The 19,821-nt window shown below is 39.2% G+C and overlaps 1 protein-coding gene across 1 annotated transcript; it reads left to right on the forward strand.

The window, feature by feature from the left end:
• The first annotated feature begins 199 nt into the window (after positions 1–199).
• LOC143021903 (uncharacterized) lies at positions 200–19,126 on the forward strand. Its single transcript, XM_076179727.1, has 12 exons — positions 200–409; positions 711–944; positions 4,563–4,685; positions 6,068–6,193; positions 6,422–6,547; positions 6,974–7,094; positions 10,026–10,195; positions 10,322–10,447; positions 12,043–12,203; positions 13,641–13,842; positions 14,110–14,334; positions 16,533–19,126. Exons 2-12 carry the CDS (start codon positions 711–713, stop codon positions 16,629–16,631), a joined length of 1,713 nt encoding a protein of 570 aa, XP_076035842.1. The 5' UTR covers positions 200–409; the 3' UTR covers positions 16,632–19,126.
• The last annotated feature ends 695 nt before the right edge of the window (positions 19,127–19,821 follow it).

The raw sequence follows: 19,821 nt of genomic DNA on the forward strand, positions 1-19,821 counted from the left end.
GAGGAAGCCAATGTCTTTAGGGAATCGGACGAGTTATTGTTAGAATTTGTCGACCTGGTCTAGGTCTCCATAAGTGAGGCGGAAGAAAATAGAGAAAAATAAGATTATTTAGACAAAGACGTGAAATGTTAGAAATAAATATAGTAAACTTTCTGCCGCCAAAAGGGCAGCCACACTGAAATAAATTTCCTGTCAGTCATTGGGCTACGTTTCTGGCGACGGTTTGCGACGAAGTTCAACAGCATCTGTGACTTGTGTGACAGACAGACAGCATAGATGTAAACAAACCGTTACTAACAATCGGAGAAGGAACAAAGATCGTAATGGTTACTAGAAAGAACAGAGAATTATTGTGTTTGCTTGAATAGATAAGCTGCAGGATAGTTTGGGCTCCACGTCCAATAACAAGGTAAAATTATGAACATCTGAAATGATATTGGATTATAATAGCAGTCTCGTTTTCTTGGATTTGAAATTAAGTTACTAATAATTGTTGCATGCCTGAAACCCAATGGCAACGTAGGAAGTTAATTACTCTTTGTTATCACATATTAAGATCGTGGAACTTGAGTTTGAAAATTAGTATTTTTGTATATTTAACCAGCTCTTTCAGATATGATTAATTCCGTGTTGATATAATTATATTCAACAATAGAATTATTATATTTATAATATTATAAGTAAAGGTATATTTTTTTCTATTCCTAAAGATGAACAATGCAGATTCTAGCAGTGATGAAGAACAGCTTGGTGATGGTATTGGCATTGGTCAGAGTCAGAGAAGAACTGATTCTTTAGCTAGAACAAATGCAGCTGATCAACTTGTTCAGCGCACATTGGCAACATATAGATATGAAAATGCAATGGTCAAAACTGAACTTCTCTCCTGTATGGAGAGACATAAACGAGAAATTCAAGAATTGGAGCTGAAATATAAGAATAAGGTGAACAAGAAGGTTTCGTTTGTTATTTATGTAAGAGCAATGACTTTCATCTTTTTACACAAAATCTTGCCCTATTCAGGAGTGATATTTTTGTATACATGTCTCCGTAGATTAAGTGTATAAAGCTAATGCCATGATATAAAAGGCTGTAGCAAGAACATACATACATATACCGAGGACTTTTACCCCCTTACAAAGGAGGTAGCCAAAGTCAAAGGTATAAATCCACTCCCACCCATTTTATCCCCATTCCCTCCACTCCCGTTCACCACCCCTCCCTCCCTCTTTTCTTGGCTCCTCCTGGATGACAGGTCATCCACACATCTCACCCATTGCCCTGGGTCAAAAGCAATGCAGCAAGACACAGCACATCCAGAGCAAGGCTGCTTCATTTAATTGGTGACCCCCCTATCTGTCCCCTCATGCAGAAAAAGAGAAGATGGGGAGAAATACCTTTGGGCTGTGTCAAAATATTCACACATAATCCCTCCCTAATCCCACCCATCCCTCACCCATTCCTTTCTGTACATCATAACATCATAACTATTAGAAGAACATAACCCTTCAAAAGCCGAATTGACCCCAAAACAACACATTCCTCATGACTCCTGCAGATATCAGCCCAAGAAATCTCTCCCATGATAAGCAAGAGCCACATTTACATGACTACATTCAGCCCATTACCTTGTAATGAAACACTACCAACAAAGAATGTGCCTGCCCATAAATTCCAATTGCCCTAAATGTAATCACCTGCACTACCTCTCTTGCTCTACCCAGACAGCACAACATCTCTTTCTTGAGTGACTTGTGGGTGGGTCAGTCCAGTACCCATTGCCGGTCACACTAATTACCGATATGTAATATAATTCACCGAAATAAGGCATTAGGAGTCTAAAGAATTGAATTTCTCGCCTGTACAGACTGTAATTTGGCAAAAAGAATCACACTTGGACCAATAACCATACCGAGATCAAAACAGGAATTACCGAGATCAATCTGAAATTACCGATACAGAGTATTAAAATCACCGATATGGAGAATTTACCTTTCACCGAGATCAACTTGGAAATTATAAATAGGACTAGGATGTTATTATATTATTATTTATTACATCGGTTTTATTATTATTATTTATTATTATTATGCCCAATGAGGCATCAATGTATCGGCTACACAGGACGTACATGACCTTGAAGCGGGATTGATCTTACAAGAAACGAGTTTCGTGGTTTTCGAGTGGCGTAGTGGATAGCGTGAAGAACGTCGCTCTTATCGAATATATCGGGTCATACCCCCAAACAATCAGTGTCCATGGCAATGCAAGAAACGGGTTTAACGATGAGTATGTCCGTCTAGACCCGACTGTTACGGAAAGGATTCGGGATGCTGTTTGTTCTGGGAGGAAACCCCGTGATATATACACCGACATGTTGCTAGAAAACTCGAACTCGGGTCCGAGAGACTCCCAACAGGTCCAAAACACGAAATATCGGAAAGAGTGCGAGGTCAGAAAGCTAAACGGAAATGACAATTACAGGGTTAACACTTCTGATGACATTCAGGGTTTGATGTCTAGCATACACGACCATGACTTCGTACAGGAAATCATCCACGCCAAGGGCAAACCACCTTCCATCATCCTATACACACCAACACAGATGGAGGATATGATAAAGTGTTGTACAACACAGCACGCTGTAGTTGGTGTAGACAGGACATTTAATCTGGGTCCATGCTTTGTGACGACTATGGTGTTAAAAAATGCAAAACTGTTCAGGAAAAGTACTCAAGCACCCCCCCATCACATTAGGACCAATGTATCTTCACTGGGATGGTTCGTTTGCTACATACCACTCGTTCTTTTCGCACGTAGATACGCGTTTCGAGAAGGCGAGTATTTCGAGTGTTGAGCTTGGCTTCGACGATGTCAACTTCGGCTGTGACGAGGAGAAACCCCTAATTAAGGCTCTGAAGTCGTGCTTCCCAGGAGCCAATCTCCTACTCTGCACCAGACATTTGAAAGAGAATGCGGGGAGACAACTGAGGGACAAAGGCGGAGTCGATCAAAAGGTCCATAAAGGAGGTGCTAGAGAAAATTTTCGGTTCCGACGACTTGATAGAGGTGGACGAAAGTTTCACTTTCGATTCCAAGGTTGAAGAATTGAGTGCGCGATTCGATGAGATTGTGCCACAGTTTGCCAGTTACTTCAGGGGTAAGCTAGTCCCATCAATCCGTGAATATGTGACCAAACCGAGGCTGGAGAACAACATTCCCCTGAGGTGGACGAATAATAACTGTGAGTCAATCAATAATCTGAAGCTAAACCTTCAGTGGAAACCTCACAAAGTTGCCGACCTGGTGGAAAAGCTGCACGCTAATGTCAAGTTGCACTACAAAGATGCGCGTCGCGCACTATGTGGAGAGGTTAATTTCAGACTCGCCGATCCGGTACTCTCCCTTAGAGTGCCTATTGCAGTCTGGAAAGGCATGACATCAGAGCAGAAGGACAGGCATTTTGCTAAGCTGCTTAACTTCCGGTTGGTGGCGAAAGAGGAGGACGACTTTGTTCAATCCACTGATGGCCGCTTCAGGATTCCGAGGACCCCAAACTTGGCAAAAAAAAAAAAAAAAAAAACAGGTCAGAGGAAACGAGCACGTAATGTAAAGACGACATCGTTGTCTAAAAAGCATAAAAGTTGAAGATGCGAATTCTCACGTCAAGATCGATATCAACCCGGTTTCATTTTAAATATAATTTTTTTTTTTTTTTTTTTTTTTTGCTGGGCTTCGGTAGGTCGGGTCCTCGTCCCGCTTGGTGGGTGCATGTGGATAAGCCACAGCCACTTTTAGCCAAGATGCCTACCAATGATCGTATATCGGCGCATTAGGCCACAGGCCTATCTCGGTAATTGCTCGTATATCGGTGAACGGAAAATTCTCTATAAGTATCGGTGATTTTAATACCGGTAAATGTTATGTGTCGGCAAATTCGGATTGATCTCGGCAAGTCCTGTCTCGGTGTTTCCAAGTTAATCTCGGTGAACGGAACCCACGTGGCTATCTGAGCACAACTCCGACTGCGTTTTCGTGCCTCATAAATGGCTGCCACTGCTCGATCTCGGTAAATTGCTACAACGTGGTTTATAGGACATATTACTCCGAAATAAACTTCAAAATCTACATGAAAGTGCATTATATTGTAAAATATTAAGATAAAAACTAGTTTTCTATTTGTTCGACCGCGTGCACAGTTGATCTCGGCGAATTTACTGTACCGGTATAGCGATGGCGATCTCGGCAAATCTGACGCTCGAATTTCAATCAAATTTCGACTTCTGTTGGATTCTTTTTGCCAAATAAGAGTTTGTACAGGCGAGAAATTAAATTCTTTAGACTCCTATGCTTTATTTCGGTGAATTTGACTACATATCGGTAATTTCCATTTCATCTCGGTGATCCCGGTAATTAGTGCGACCTGCCATTGCTGGTTACCTAGGAGCATGTCTCTTACAAGAGAGACTTGGGGATAATGGATTGATCGATATGCCCTGGAAAATGGTGGCAGCACTGTAAATGAAAAGAAAAATACTTTGAATGTATCATTTCCATTGTAGGTATTAGAATTGGAGCAGCATGGTCAAGATGCATCAAAAAGAATAAATGAATTGCAGGACAAGTCAACAACAGACCTGAAGAATTTACAGCAAACCAACATCATGTTACAGCAGAAAATGAATGTAAGTTATTGATCCAAGTTGTTGTTGTTGTTGTTGTTGTCGTTCCCTAGACTGTCTGTCCGAGCAGTCCCGTCTCCCCAAGGAAGGCCACAGCCGAAACTGGGTTTTCCCACAAATCCTTTATAGAGTGTATGTTGTGTTGTTTGCGTGCATGATTGTGTATAATGCAGTCTTCCATTATGTGTTGTATGGTATGGGGTGAAGTGTTACATCCTGGAGCTGCAACGTCTACGTCGTGGGACCACCCCCCCAACCCCAAGAGTTGGGGGCCAATCAGCAGCAACCACCCCTGGCCATCAGCTCTACGCAGATTGATCCAAGTTCATTATTAAGGTTGACAACAGCAACATTGTGTGAGGTTGTTTAGTAAAGGGAGTCATGTGCATGCAGGAAGGCTCATGATGAGACTAATGATGAACACCTGGAGGTCGCTTCACAGGGCAGACAGTAAGAAGGATCATCTCACTGCATGTTTCCAGAGCCCATCAACACCCTCACCTCCAAATTTGAATATAGATCTACATAATACAAATTACATTCAAAACTAACCTAATGAGCATAACATTCTCCATAGCTGCAATTGTTTGTCAGTCATATATTTTTACTCCACATTGTATAGAACTCATGTTTCATAGATGACTCATCCTCTGAAATGATATTAGTACCATTATGGGTGGAGAAGGTGCATATTGAAAAAAGAAGCCTGGAATCATGGTGGAGGCAGAGGAGTTAGAAGGTGGTGGTTTGTTAAGTTTTGTTAATTTCTTAAAAAATGTGAGATAGGAGGTTGTTGAGACTTCATCTTTATATTGTAAAACAGCTGTAGAGGGTGGAGAGCCATGTTGATAATGCATCTAACTAAAAAAAAGGTCAATGACATACACCTGCATGCGGTGGACCTGTAAGAAGGACATTATAGATAAACATCCATTTACTGTCCATCTTCATAACCTGTCAACATCCTTTTTATCAGTCTTTGGACTGAGCTCAAGATCTCTGTCAGCTTTGACTGTATTTCTTTTACCATTTCACATAAAGAGAGCTAACATCTGGTGACTGCTCCCCTCCTACTATTGTAAATCACTAGTATAGAAAATGTCCCACAGTAATACAATACAAACAATCATGCAAAGTTTCTTCCTAGAAAGATCTATGGTTGGGCCTGAGGACCATTATCAGTCATTGTGGGGGTGCAGGTTTCCAGTCAGTGAAACTTAAGCCATCTTCCTCACCAGATTGTGGTCAGGCCATTGGCAGGTTTTGAAAATGGGCAGTTGGGCATAATGCAGAACCATCAGAAGTAGGGACTGGTACTTGTCATTGAATCTGATGATGAATGATATAAGTGGTATTAATAATTTTGTATTTTTTGTATGGTTTAGGCATTAGGGGAAGAGCTAGAGCAAGCTGATAATGCAAAGAAGCTATTACAAGAGGAAAAAAAGCACTTGCAATCAGAAATGCATCGTGCAGAATTGTCTCGGAAACAGGAAGCAGTGGCATGGGAAGTAAGTGATTAATGTGGAATAGATATTTTTCATTCTGTCTGTATTTATTATTATTGTTATATATATATATATATATATATATACAATATATATATATATATATATATATATATATATATATATATATATATATATATATATATATATTTTGCAACCATCTGTATTTGCATGACATTGTTTTCAAATTTTGTAGTAGATCTTAAATTAATTTCACTTAACTAACTACAGGGTGAAAAATCCAGGCTAAATGAGAACTTAAAAAAATTAAAACTTGAATATGATGAAGAGTGCAGTAATGTGCATTCTCTTACCCTTCAGCTGGAACAGGAGAAGCATAAGCACACACTTATGAAGGTACTGTGAGTGATTGGTTTATTTTATTTTATTTATTATTATTTTTTGTTTTAAGGGATATTGAGGTAGCTTCAACCCATTCTTTTCATTCTTATTGAATATGATATAATCAGCATGTTAAGGTCAGTACAGTATAGGTTAGTTTTGCAGTATTTAATTTATTTGCTGAAATAATAGTTTAATAAAGATTAACATTTATCTCTTGTGATCTGCTGTCACTTAGGTCAGTACATTATAGGTTAGTTTTGCAATATTAGTTTTATTTGCTCATATGATGATTTAATAAAGATTAACTTTATCCCTTGCCAGCTGCTGTCACTTATTGTTAACTATAAGAGACAACCATGGCATGAATATTCATTCCCCTGCATTTAGTTGTGCCAGTATAAATATAATGATGTGAATTTTATGATTGAAATATTATAGGGTCGTTTGGATGAGGTGGAACAGCAGCTACAGGTGGAGCTCTTAACAGCTAAAGGAGACGCTGAAAAAGCAGTCAAAGAATTAGAGGAACAGAGTCAGATTTCAAAGAAAACTATTGAAGGTACCTTTTTGATTTAGGGGGGACGTATGTAGTCTTATCAAATGTTTATGATGGAATTTGCTTGTGTGTGTCATCAATAATTTTCTTGTTGGGTATTAAAAGTCTTTCTTTATTTCTTGAATTTATTTATGCACTTCAATACATAGTAGGACATTAGTATGTGGATCCTACCTTGGAGATTAAGAGCAGTGTTATCTTGCTTTAACCTGTAGCACAGATTCCAAACAAAAACCTCCGTCTTCATTTGTAAGTGCAGCCCCAAGGGGCCAGTATATGATCTACGGAAGAATCCCAGAAATTTACATTGTATCACTCTTCAACTTCCATCTTTTCTATCTTCACAATTTTTCTTTTATTTTTTCATGTAAGGAAGTCAGAATGCCAACACCTGCCCTTCCACAACTCCTTGTAGCTGTAAATAGATATATAGACCTATGGGGATGAATTACAGAGTAAAATAACTGAGAAAATGTTATGATAAAATGAAAGATATTATGAAAAACAGGTTTTTGGGGATGAATGCAAAGAGAAGGTTTTACAAAGAGGTGATTGTATTCATTGTGCTGTGTGGAGCATACATACATATACCAAGGGGTTTTTCCCCTTACAAGGGAGATAGCCAAAGTCAAAGGCATAAATCAATCCCCACACACTCCATTCCCATTCATCACCCCTCCTGCTCTCTTTTCTTGGCTCCTGGATGATGGGTCATCCCTGCATCTCACCCACTGCCCTGGGTCAGAAGCGATGTGGCAAGACACAGCACATCCACAGCAAGGCATCAACTATACACAGCCATTCTCCACTCATCCCTATCTTCTGTCTTCTCCCTTTCTTTCCCCAACAGACATTCCCTTCTTTCCCAATGCCCCTTTCACTCCATCCATCCATCTCATCCTTGGTCGCCCCCTCATGTTCACTCCCTCCACCTCTGCCTTTCACACCTCTTTTACTAATCTTTCTTCACTCCTGCTTTCCATGTGTCTAAACCATTCCAAATCTCTTTCAACAACCCTGTCACCCATCTCCTTTTTCACCCCTGCTCTCTTCCTCACCTGCTTGTTTCTCACCCTATCCAACCTAGTAATCCCTACCATACTTCTCAGGCATTTCATCTAAAACACATTTAAATTCTTCCTCTCTTATATTCTATGTTTCTGCCCCATACAGTGCTTTCAGCACAATCACCCCTTCATACAATCTCCTCTTAGCATCTATTCCCAAATGTCTATTTTTCATTACACTTTTTAATCCCCCAAGGCATTTAGTTGCTTCTCTCAATCTACATTCTACCTCCACCTCCATTCCTCCCTTTCCCACCACATTCACACTCAAGTATCTAAAGCTATCCACTTCATCCAGTCTCTCTCCCTTAATACTCATTTCCAATTTGCTGCCTTCCTCTCCCTTTGTACATCTCATCATCTTACTTTTACCCACATCTTCAACTTCCTTCTTTCACACACCTTCCTAAACTCCATCACAAACTTCTTTAATCCTTCCTCTGATCCTGCTGTACACAAGTGCAGTGTCATCAGCAAACAACAACTGGTTTATATCCCACTTTTCTCCATTTTCTTTTACCATCTCCATTCCCTGGCCCACTACCCTTCCATTTACCTCTGGCACCTTGAACAGCCAAGGGGACATGACACATTTCTGGCAAAGTCCCACTTTTACCTCAAACCACCCACTCTCTCCATTTCTGATTCTGACACAGGCTTAATTACTCTCATAAAAATTCTTGACTGCTATTAACCACTTCAGTATGAGTCAAATTCTCGCACAGCATTGGCTGCCATATGAACAATGCATCACACTACTTGCATTATAAAATATAAAGTCACTGCTGTATTACTCGTTCTCTTTTACTCTTGAGTAATAATACATACATACATACATATACCAAGGCTTCTTTCCCCTTACAAGGGGGGTAGCCAAAAAGAAAAATGCATAAAATCATTCCCACCCATTCCATCCCTGAGTACACTCCACACCCCTCCACCCTCCCTCTTATCTGAGCACCTCCTGAATGACGGGTCATCCCTGCACCTTGTCCACTGCCCTGGGTCAGAAGCAGTGTTGCAAGACACAGCACATCCACAGCAAGGCCGCTTCATTAAATTGGCGACCCCCCCCTCTCCGTCCCCCCATTGCATAAAATGAGAGGACGGGGAGAAATCCCTTCGGGCTGCGTCAAATTTTGCTCACACATACTACCTCACCCCCCAGAAAACATGATCAAACCAGTTCACAGAATCTGGGGATAACTCATGTACAACTACAAAAAATATATATAATCAAGACGTGTAACCACTTCCGCCTCGTGACATCTATGTAGGCATCATCGTACTGAAGTGGTTAACAGCTTTCCTCCTATCCCCTCTATCTGCAATACCTCCCACAGTGCCTTCCTGTCTACCCTAAGCCTTTTCCAAATCCATAAAGGCCCAAAAAACATCCTTACCTTTTCCTAAAGCTTTCTCACATATCTGCCTTACCACAAAAATCTGATCCACACAAACCTTACCTGTCCTAAACCCATACTGTTTTTCACCAATTACTCTCTTTGTTCCTCTCCTAATCCTCTCATTCAAAACCTGCCCATAAGCCTTCCCAACTACACTTAAATTGCAAACAATTCAATCTCGAAAGCGGCCAGACTAGACCTCACTATTGGTCAACCTTTGCCCCGACCTCATCAAGGACATATAACCTGAGTCCCCCTTTTCCCTGTGCCCTAAATGTACCCCTCTTAGCTATATTACTCATGCACTCCACACTATGTATCAATCTGCTGAGGAGAACCACAGTCGGTAGTCAAAATATATAGATCTTCTGTCTTTCTTTTATAATTTTCTGACAGTCTCATATATATAAAAAGAAAAATTAGATTTATATAAACTTGAAAAAGAATTCCCCTTTAATCAGACCTGACAAGAACTGTAGAAGAAGAGAGAAGTGCTTTGGTGAGGCAGAAAGAGAGAAGTCTCGAGAAGGAGCGCAGTTTAGAAAAGAAATTGGCAGAACAAAGGCAGATTCACCTGACAAGTAATCATCAAGTTAACCAACAGAACCTACAGTTGCAGAAAGAGCTGAAGGTTGCAAAGTGTAAAGTATTGTTTGTTATGTACACATGTAAAATATTTTATGCAATCAAATTTAAAAAAATTATACTGGGTAGGCTGTATTTGATTAATGTTCTGTCTTATTTCCTTTCTCTGAAGATATATGAAGAAAAGGCACTATCAGAATCTCTGAAACACAAACAGCAAGTTGTGGAACTTGAACATAACATTCAGGAAATCAGGTTAAAAATGTATGAGTCAGAGAAAGCCAAAGCTGTCTTAGAGGTGAGGTTGTTGATAATGTAAATGTAGATTAGTGGTATATACATACATATTCTAAGGGCTTTTTCCCTCTTACAAGGGAGGTAGCCAAAGTCAAAAGACATAAATCCACCCCAACCCATTTCTTCTCCACATACTCCACTCTTAATTACCACCCCTCCTTCCCTCTTTTCTTGGCTCCTCCTGGCAGATTAGTGGTAGGTATCTTAAACTATAAAATATATTATATTTTTTACCATTATTATTTTAATGTTAGTGTGGTTAGTAAAAAGTGTTTATAGTAATGAGGAACAGTTGCATGCAGAAGGAAATTTTCTCCCTGTCTTCTTACTTTTCTGCACGAGGAGACAAGATGACACTTCAGAGATGACACTTCATCCACGAGGGAAACAAAGGTGGTGGATGGCAGTGTAATGGGGAAGAGTGGGTACGTGCCCTTGACTTGGCTACTTCTTTTATAAGGGATAGAATGGAAGGGAGTTAGGGAATGGTTATATCTGAATGATATTTTGATGCAGCCTGAAGGGATTTCTCCCCATCATCTCTTTTTTTTGTGTGAGGGGATGGGGGAGGGGGGGTTGCTGATTAAATGAAGCAGCCTTGCTCTGGATGTGCTGTGTTTTGCTGCATTGCTTCTGACCCAGGACAATGGACAAAATGCAAGAATGACCTGTCATCCAGGCGGAGCCAAGAAAAGAGGGAGGGAGGGGTGGTGAATGATGAGAGTGGAGTGGATGGGGATGAAATGGGTGAGAGTGGAAATATGCCTTTTGACTTTGGCTACCTCTCTAATAAGGGGGGAAAAGCCTTTTCTCTTTCTTTCTCTCTCTCTCCCTCTATATATATATATATATATATATATATATATATATATATATATATATATATATATATATATATATATATATAGATATATATATATATATATATATATATATATATATATATATATATATATATATATATATGGACCATTATTAATGTTAATGTGGCTAGTTAAAAGTGTATACAAAGATGAGGAAAAGTAGGAAACAGGAGAGCCTCATTTGTTATGATTAAACAATTGAATTGTGAGGAAATTTACCTCAGCTGATTGCAGTTGTCAGGCAGTGGCCAAAATGAACATGTAAGACGATGGCAGTACCAAATAAGTTGTGATAATTTGTTTGATAATTGGGCTATTCCACTAATGAATGAAACTGTGAAGTAGTCAAATATATGACAGTACTACTACTGGCTGGGTTAAAGTAGCAGAATTGGTGCTACTTTTTTATATGGTTTAATTGTATATGTGATAATTTACCAAAGTTGTTTCCCACCTCCACAATCTTAACTTTTGATGGAAACTGATCTATGGCAAAGGTCTTGTTGTTGTTGTTATTATTATTATTAATATAGTGGACAAGATGCAGGGATGACCCGTCATCCAGGAGGTGCCAAGATAGAGGGAGGGTGGAGGGGAGTGGAGTGTATTAGGGATGGAATGGGTGGGAATGGTTTTTATGCCTTTTTCTTAAATTTGGCTAATTTTGAATTGATCATATTTTTCTTAGCCATGTTGAAACGATGATTAAACAAAACATTTTACTGTACACCAGGCTAAGGTAAATGAATATGTGGCCTTAGAAGACACAATTCAAAAGGAGAGGGAAGAAGCCTCAGAGTTGCGACAGAAGTTGCATCTTGAGAGAGTGGAGAAGGAGGAGGTTCTCCAGAAAAATAATGATCTGCAAGAAAGTATAAGATCTTGTGATAAGATGTAAGTATTGTTTTATTTTTTCTGAATAGCTAGCTTGATATAATTATTGCAAAGAAAAAGAAGACCATCAGGATACTATTTTGATTGAATTAATGTAGTAGAGATTATAAGGAGAGTAAAGGATGAAGATGATTGTAGGTTGTTACAGGATGATCTAGAAAAGATATGTGAATGGGACCAGGGATGGGAAATGAATTTTAGTGCAAAGAAATGGAAATGGGTAAAAGTAAGTAAAGGCCATCACTCAAGTACTCTGTTGCTCCAGGTCTCTTGCAAAAGACCTGCAATCCTAAAGTGACTGGCAGTGGTCACCAGTTTAGCCTATGTCGCTCAAAGAAGAGATTTTGTGTTGTTATTCATCTTAAATAAATTATAGGTGGATGGAGTGAACAGGACAGGGCAACCGAGGATGAGATGGATGTATGGGGTAAAAGAGGCATTGAGAAAGAGGGAGATGTCTGTTGAGGAAGGAAGGAAGAAGACAGAAGACAGGGGTGAGTGGAGAATGGTTGTGTGTGGATGATGCTGTGATGCATGGAAAGGAGTAGGTGTGGGATGGGGAGGTTAGGGAGTGGTTATGTGTGAATGATATTTTGATGCAGCCTGAAGGGATTTCTCCCATTTTCTCTTTTTCTGCATGAGAGGATGGAGTTGGGGGTGCCAATTAAATTAAGTGGCCTTGCTGTGGATGTGCTGTGTCTTGCTGTATTGCTACCCAGGGCAATGGGTGAGATGCAGGAATGACCCATCATCCAGGAGGAGCCAAGAGAAGAGGGAGGGAGGGGTGGTGAATGGGAGTGGCATGGGTGGGGATGAAATGACTTTGGCTACCTCCCTAGTAAGGGGGAAAAGCCTTTGGTATATGTATGTATGTATGTATTCAGCTAAGGTGGAAAAGGGGCAGTGTAGGACGAGATGTTCAGTGTCTTCTGTGTGATGGTTTCATCTGGGGGCAATTGTCTGTGGCCAGATTTATTCGGTGTTGATATTGTTTTAATGCAAGGTGATGGCTGAAACAATATGTGCTAGAGTAGTTCTTACTTGTCTTGGGAGTGATTCCTCAATAGTGTTGATGTCTGGGAAAATATAGGGTTAGGGAGTCTATCTAGGAAAGCTTTTGTGATTTTATTGTATATGTGTTTTTGTATGGACTTGATGTGAAGTACTAGGGTAGGTTATGGTAAATGTTTGATTAGTATGTTGCTAGGGTTTTTTTTTTAATTGCACTCACTGTGCTTGTGTTATATAGTGTGAGATGTGAGAGGCCATTTTTAATCTGTAAGATAGGATATGAAACAATAAGGGCAAACGAGGAAGATGATTTGGGAAGATTGGTTGTGGAGGGTTTGTCACTGGAATAAACATAAAATCTTCATCTTTTATGAATATCCATCTATTATAAATAATGTGCATGGTAGTTTACTTTTTTTTTTCCAGAATTGAAAATGTCAGGGCAGAGTTGGATGAAAGCAAAAAAGCCAAAACCCAGTATGAAATGACACAAAACCAGGTGTTGGCTGATGTGCAAATTGGACACAAGGAAGAGATTGAACAACTTCAGGGTCGCATTAGTTCACTACAAGAACAGTTGAACCATAAGAACAGAAAATATCTGGAGGAATGCAACCAACTCAAGCAGGTATGGTTTCATATTAGAAAAAAAAAATATTGAGGTTTTTGAAGACCTTTTTATGTGGCTGTAATCAGCCCATGACTGAATTGTTTCAGGTCATGAAAATGAGCATCAGTAGATATATTTCATTGTAGATTCAAAATGGGGTAAAAAAAAATATGATAAAGGTCTAAATTCTAGAATGTATCATTGAAATGTGTAGTTTTCATATTATATTTATAAAGATGTGTATGCAGGTATATGAATGATTTTTTTTTTTTTTTTCTATTTTAGAAAGTTAGCACATATGGAAAGCTGATTAAGAAACTCCGCCATAAGCTTGAACTTGGAACACTCCAAGTTGAGGAACTGGAAGCTCAAAGGGCTGCTTTACAAGAAAATGTACCACCTCATGTATATCGTCAATTGCAACAACAGCTGGAGGCAATGACGAGGAAGCACAATGAATTCTCTGCTTTTATTCGAGGAATGAATGAATTTAACTCTTGCCTACCAGAGGTGAGATAACTATTGTAATTGAATTAGTATTTAAGATGTTTTGTCTACCACCATGGACATGATGTGGGTACTTAGTTTGTGCAGGACTTTGTAACATGAAAAGAATTGATATGAGATGTGCAGGCAGGGGGGAGGGAAGCCATGACACCATGACTCTGAGATGAAATTTAAAAAAACTACTCAGCAACATGGGCAACCATAACTGTTGCTGCTTCTTAGTGGAAATAATATTGAAAAAAATCTTAAGCAGTTCGTGTTTTAGTATTGAATTAGACTTAGATTTGAGTATTATCAATTATATTTCCATTAATCACATTATCCAATATATTATTCTGTATAAAAGTTTGCCATCCATATACAGTAAGTATTGTTACACCTAAAAGTACTCCAAATAAAAGCAAATTAGGCAAATTAGAAAAAAATCCATTTGAAGTACTTTCTACATCTTCATACATTAGTTGTACTTGTAATAGCATTCTTTATATTAGTTATGTATGAAAAATATTTCATATCTAGTGCAAGGCCCCCATTTTGACTAGGAAGTCAAAAGTGGGAGGGAGCACATCTGTGGAAAAATCCTGGATGTGCCACTGGTTCAAATTATATTTGCACTTGACAGAACGGTAATCCAGATATCTGGTTAGATGTTTACCACTTCAGTACAAGTCAAATTCTCACGTACAGCATTGACTGCCATATGTATGATGCATCACTCTACTTGCATTATAAAATATAAAGTCACTGGTGTATTACTTGTTCTTTTTTACTCTGAGTGATATTAAACACAGAAAATGTGATCAAACCAGTTCACTGACTCCAGGGGAGAAAAAATATACAATCAAGAGGCCAACACTGGCATTCTTGTGTCCCTGCTTACACCTTATGACACCTACGTAGGCGTCATCTTACCGAAGGGATTAAAAATCGAATCAAGTGTATAATTGCTCTTGGATCTATACTTGGAGAAGGCTGTAAAGTTTCTGGATAGATAAGAAAACCAAATCAGAGATATGAACAAAATTGTCCACAAGTGAATTATTTGTTCAGACATGAAAGTTGAAAACTTGAATTGAGTGCCTCCAACTAGTTCATGTTTATGCCTATACTAAGGCAATACAGCACCTGCTCACTGCCCTGGTCAAAAGCAATGTAGCAAGACACAGTACATCCACAGCAAGGCTGCTTCTCTTAATCAGTGACACCCCCCCCCTCGTCCCTTCATGCAGAAAAAGAGAAGACAGGGAAAAATCCTTTCAGGCTGCATTAAAATATCATTCGCACACAACCGTGTGCCCCTCCCTTTATTGCATAACAGTATCATCTATACAATCACTCTCCACTCATCCCTATCTTCTTGCTCAACGCTCCCTTCACCCCATCCATCCATCGCATCCTAGGTTGTTCCCTCAAGTTCACTCCCTCCACCTCTGCCTTCCACACCTCTTTCACTAATCTTTCTTCACTCATTCCTTCTGTGTCCAAACCATCCCAATAATCTATCTGCCATCTTCTTTTCCACTCCTGCTCTCCTCCTCATTTCTCACTCTATCCAACCTAGTAACCCTACCATACTTCTCAGACATTTCATCTCAAACAATCTAAACTTTTTCCTCTTTGTCTTTCAAAGTCTTTCAAAGTCTTTGTCTTTCAAAGTCTCTGCCCCCATACAATGCTGTTGGCACAATCATCACTTCATACAATCTCCTCTGCATTCATTCCCAGATGCCTATTTCTCTTAACACTTTTTAATCCCCCACGGCATTTATTTGTTTCTCTCAATCTACAGTTTATCTCCACCTACACTCCTCCCTTTCCTGCCTCATCCAACTTCAAATACCAAAAGCTATCCACTTCCTCCAGCCTTTCTCCTTGTACATTTAATCTCCTTGCTTTTACTCGCATTTACCTTCAACTTTCTCCAATTGCATACCTTCCCAAACTCCATCACTAACTCCCACTACATATTAATTAAGATCCCCTCCAACTTAGTACCTCATGCATGAAAAGTCATCCCCATCCCCTGCCACCACTTGCATTGAAAGCAGTGCAGAAAAACCCTTAATTCAGCTTTATGATATTTCCTAGATCTGACTTCAGTATTAGTTTCTTTAATTTTGTGAGATGAATATTTCAAAATATGCTAGATATGGCTTCATATTCCTTGTTTAATATTTTATTTTATTTGCTTTTGATTACAGATGTCTGATCTTACAGCTAAAATGAACTTGGTTGGACAAAGGTTAGCTCAACTGGAAGAATCTCAAGCACAGTGTTTCTCTGAACTAGAATCAGTCTAATTTTAGTGGTGGTGGTTGTTGACTTTTATTTTAATTTATTTTCTTTTCCTTGCATTGACGTGTGTTCCGTACTTTGATGGTTCAATTATTAATTTGTATTTAACCTTTGGGTTGTGACCCAAGTTTAGGTTACCTAGTCATTTGAGTTAGCCACTATGTGTCTTCAGTCTGTGCAAATACGTAAAAGTTATTACCCGGTACACATAACATGTTACTGATCCACACTTATGGCTTACTTTTATACTGCATTACTGCTAATACCTTACAGTTAAGTCTTACTTCCATTTTAAAGGTAATTCCTCTCTGGGACCAACAATGGATACATGCAAGTGGTAGTCATGTGAAACTGATATCAGAGAGAACCATCTCTGTGCCACCTGTCTTCAAAATCTATCAGCACCCTCATCCATGTATGAAGATTCAGCCCTGAGTGGTTGACACTTATTTTCCAGACTGGTGCTAGGATCTCTCTGTGTGTCACGTTTGTCTGTATTTCATCCACCTTTTCACACAAGGAGAGCTGACAGCAGGCAACTGCTTTTCTCATTATACTACTGTAAGCCAGTGACAGAAAAACAGACCCATATAAATACAACACAGACAAGAGGCCAATGTATATACAGTACATATTTTTCCCAGATAGATCTGTGGGAGGGCCACTGTGGAGCTGTAGATTTCTAGTTAGTGAAACCTGAGGAAACTATTGTTGTTATTATTAATACAGTTCTCCAGATTACTTCTGTATATCAACAAACACAAGGGCCTAGGACAGCAGTAGTGTCCCACACCAAATGCATGCTAATTGGCCCAATCTTGTCCACTCAGTTCTTTCACCAAGGGAAAGAGCTGAGCCCCATGTCATGCTAAATTTGGACCCTGCAGCTTTGTGAAGCATAAGGATAAATCATGCCTTTTCAACATTGGCGTTTTGACCAAATGTGCTGTATGAAAAGGAACATGAGGTATGAAAGATAAGCTCTACAGGGTAGTGACTGCATAAGTTTTATGCAGTCAGTATATTAGGGGACTTCAATGACACTGATACAGACCAGTTGTGCAACATTCTTTTAGAATTGGAGATTAATTTCCACTCAAAGAAGAATGCTGATCATTTTTAACTTCTACTATCCTTTCTTCCTGCTACCCTCCATAAATTTCTCCTTTATCACCTTTATGACTCTACTTCTTTGGTGCGATGTTTTCCATAAAGTTAGAAGTGCTGGTTGTCAACAACAAAATACATTGTGAAATATATAACATTGGGTCACATTTGGTGCTAAAAAGTAGGTTTCAGCCAAGATATAGTCCATGTAATGTTGTAGCTCTCAAATGTAGTTCAGATCTTATTATGTTGGTTATTGCACTTCTTAATTCTATTCATTGTTGTCTCAAGTTTCAATGACTGGAAACTTGTGGTCCCATAGTGGTTGTCAGTATCTCTCAGGCATTCCTTTAGATCTCTCCTAAATGAAACATTGGCCTGCTGTGGAGTGTTAGTGTATGTCTGTATCTCCATCACTGATTAATAGGAAGAGGATGGCTCTTCTGGGCTGTGAGCTCTCCATATGTGACCTCAGAGTTTTACCTCTAAGTGGGAATGAAGATGTTTGTGAAGAAAAGTGGCTGGGAGATAATTCTCTTCATTGGCACTTCTACAGGATCACCACATGATGATGCCCATTGTTGAATCCTTTATTTCCTAATGCATTGAAACAAGAAAGTGATATATGGTTCTTTTTACTAATATACATTCTCCATGTTAATAGTATGATTGATTTAATGTTAAATGATAAGCTACAGATAAAGATTAGATATGAAAGCTGTTCACATAAAGTACAATATAAGTTTAAAAGAAGTCCATCCACTCCAGATCCAGTCAACGGATATTTTACCCAGAAATATGTTTTTTCTAAGTAGCAAACTGTGTATGCCTTCCATGTTAACAGTATGATTGTTTTAATGTTAAATGATAAGCTACAGATAAAGATTAGATATAAAAGCTGTTCACATAAAGTACCTCATGAATCCATCCACTCCAGATCCAATCACTGTGTGACACTCAAATGTTTTAAGTAGTAATAGAGTATATAGCAAAGTCCCTTTCCTTCTTATAAGGGGGTCTGAATAGGCTTAGATCACATGTGCAGCAAACTAAGTTTTATTTTTGTAATTTGTATTGCTATTTGAAAATGTTCTTAGGGAAGTTGTATGATTGTACCTGGTACTCTAGATGTAGTCACCATACAGAAGACACTGAGCACCTTGGCCTATGCTGCCCCGCTCTTGCCCCATCCAAACAACAAGACAGAATTTCTTTGAGTGACTTGTAGACCTAGGATTGACGAGTCTTCTGTAAGAGATCCAGGGGCAATGGATAATTGACTGATATGATTGTATATTTTTTACACGAGTGCAATTGAATGTTCTATATACCTACCAGATTTGTGTTCAGTTTTTATACACTATTTTGTATGAGTTCAGAGTGATAAATGAAAAACAGATAACCATGTTGTTTTATGTTCTATTTTTTTTTATTGTAAAATACATACATATACTAAAAGACCTTTCCCCGTATAAAGGGGATGGCCCAGCCAAGGAATACACCTACCCTTTATCCATCTTATATAAATTTATTTTCCCATCTATTTTAGCTTTAATTCATGTGGATGAAGGGTGAACCACACCTGCTCACTCTTTGGGTCAAAAGCAATGCAGCAAGACAAAGCACCTCCGTAGCAGTGCCTGACAGCCACAGCTGGTTTATTCCGACCACTTCATTACATGTTGAACCCCCCCCCCCCCAGTTCACTAAAAAATTTACAGAACAGACAAGAAGAAATCCCATTAGGCTATGTCAACTTATCATCCATTCACAACCACTCTCCATTTTCACTTATCTCTTGCCTTCTTGCTTCCTTGCTTGACCAACATTCCCCTTGTACACAGGATCCCTTTCAAGTTGGTGCTTAACAGGCTTGGGAAGGCAATGTCTCTTAACAGGATTGGGTTGTAGTTATTGATTATGGTACTTGGATCCACTGATAACACTAATGGTGGCAATTATTACCTTCTGTGGAGAGGATGTGTAGTTGCTCAGGTGTTATCATTGTAGACGGCTCTTAAGGGGGGGGGGGGCAGGCTTGTCGCTTCCCTCACAGGGAAGTGTTACAGGTGATCTCCAAGTCACTTG

Source organism: Oratosquilla oratoria, chromosome 43 (genome assembly GCF_046742065.1).
Source record: "Oratosquilla oratoria isolate Oo_2021 chromosome 43, ASM4674206v1, whole genome shotgun sequence".
NCBI classification, from domain to species: Eukaryota; Metazoa; Arthropoda; class Malacostraca; order Stomatopoda; family Squillidae; genus Oratosquilla; species Oratosquilla oratoria.

Bases quoted from the DNA above. Each gene is read 5' to 3' on its own strand.
- LOC143021903 (XM_076179727.1), top strand. From the start codon at position 711: ATGAACAATGCAGATTCTAGCAGTGATGAAGAACAGCTTGGTGATGGT. The intron at 4,686-6,067 runs GTAAGTTATTGA...TGTATGGTTTAG, and splicing joins TGTTACAGCAGAAAATGAAT to GCATTAGGGGAAGAGCTAGA. The intron at 7,095-10,025 runs GTACCTTTTTGA...CCCTTTAATCAG, and splicing joins TTCAAAGAAAACTATTGAAG to ACCTGACAAGAACTGTAGAA.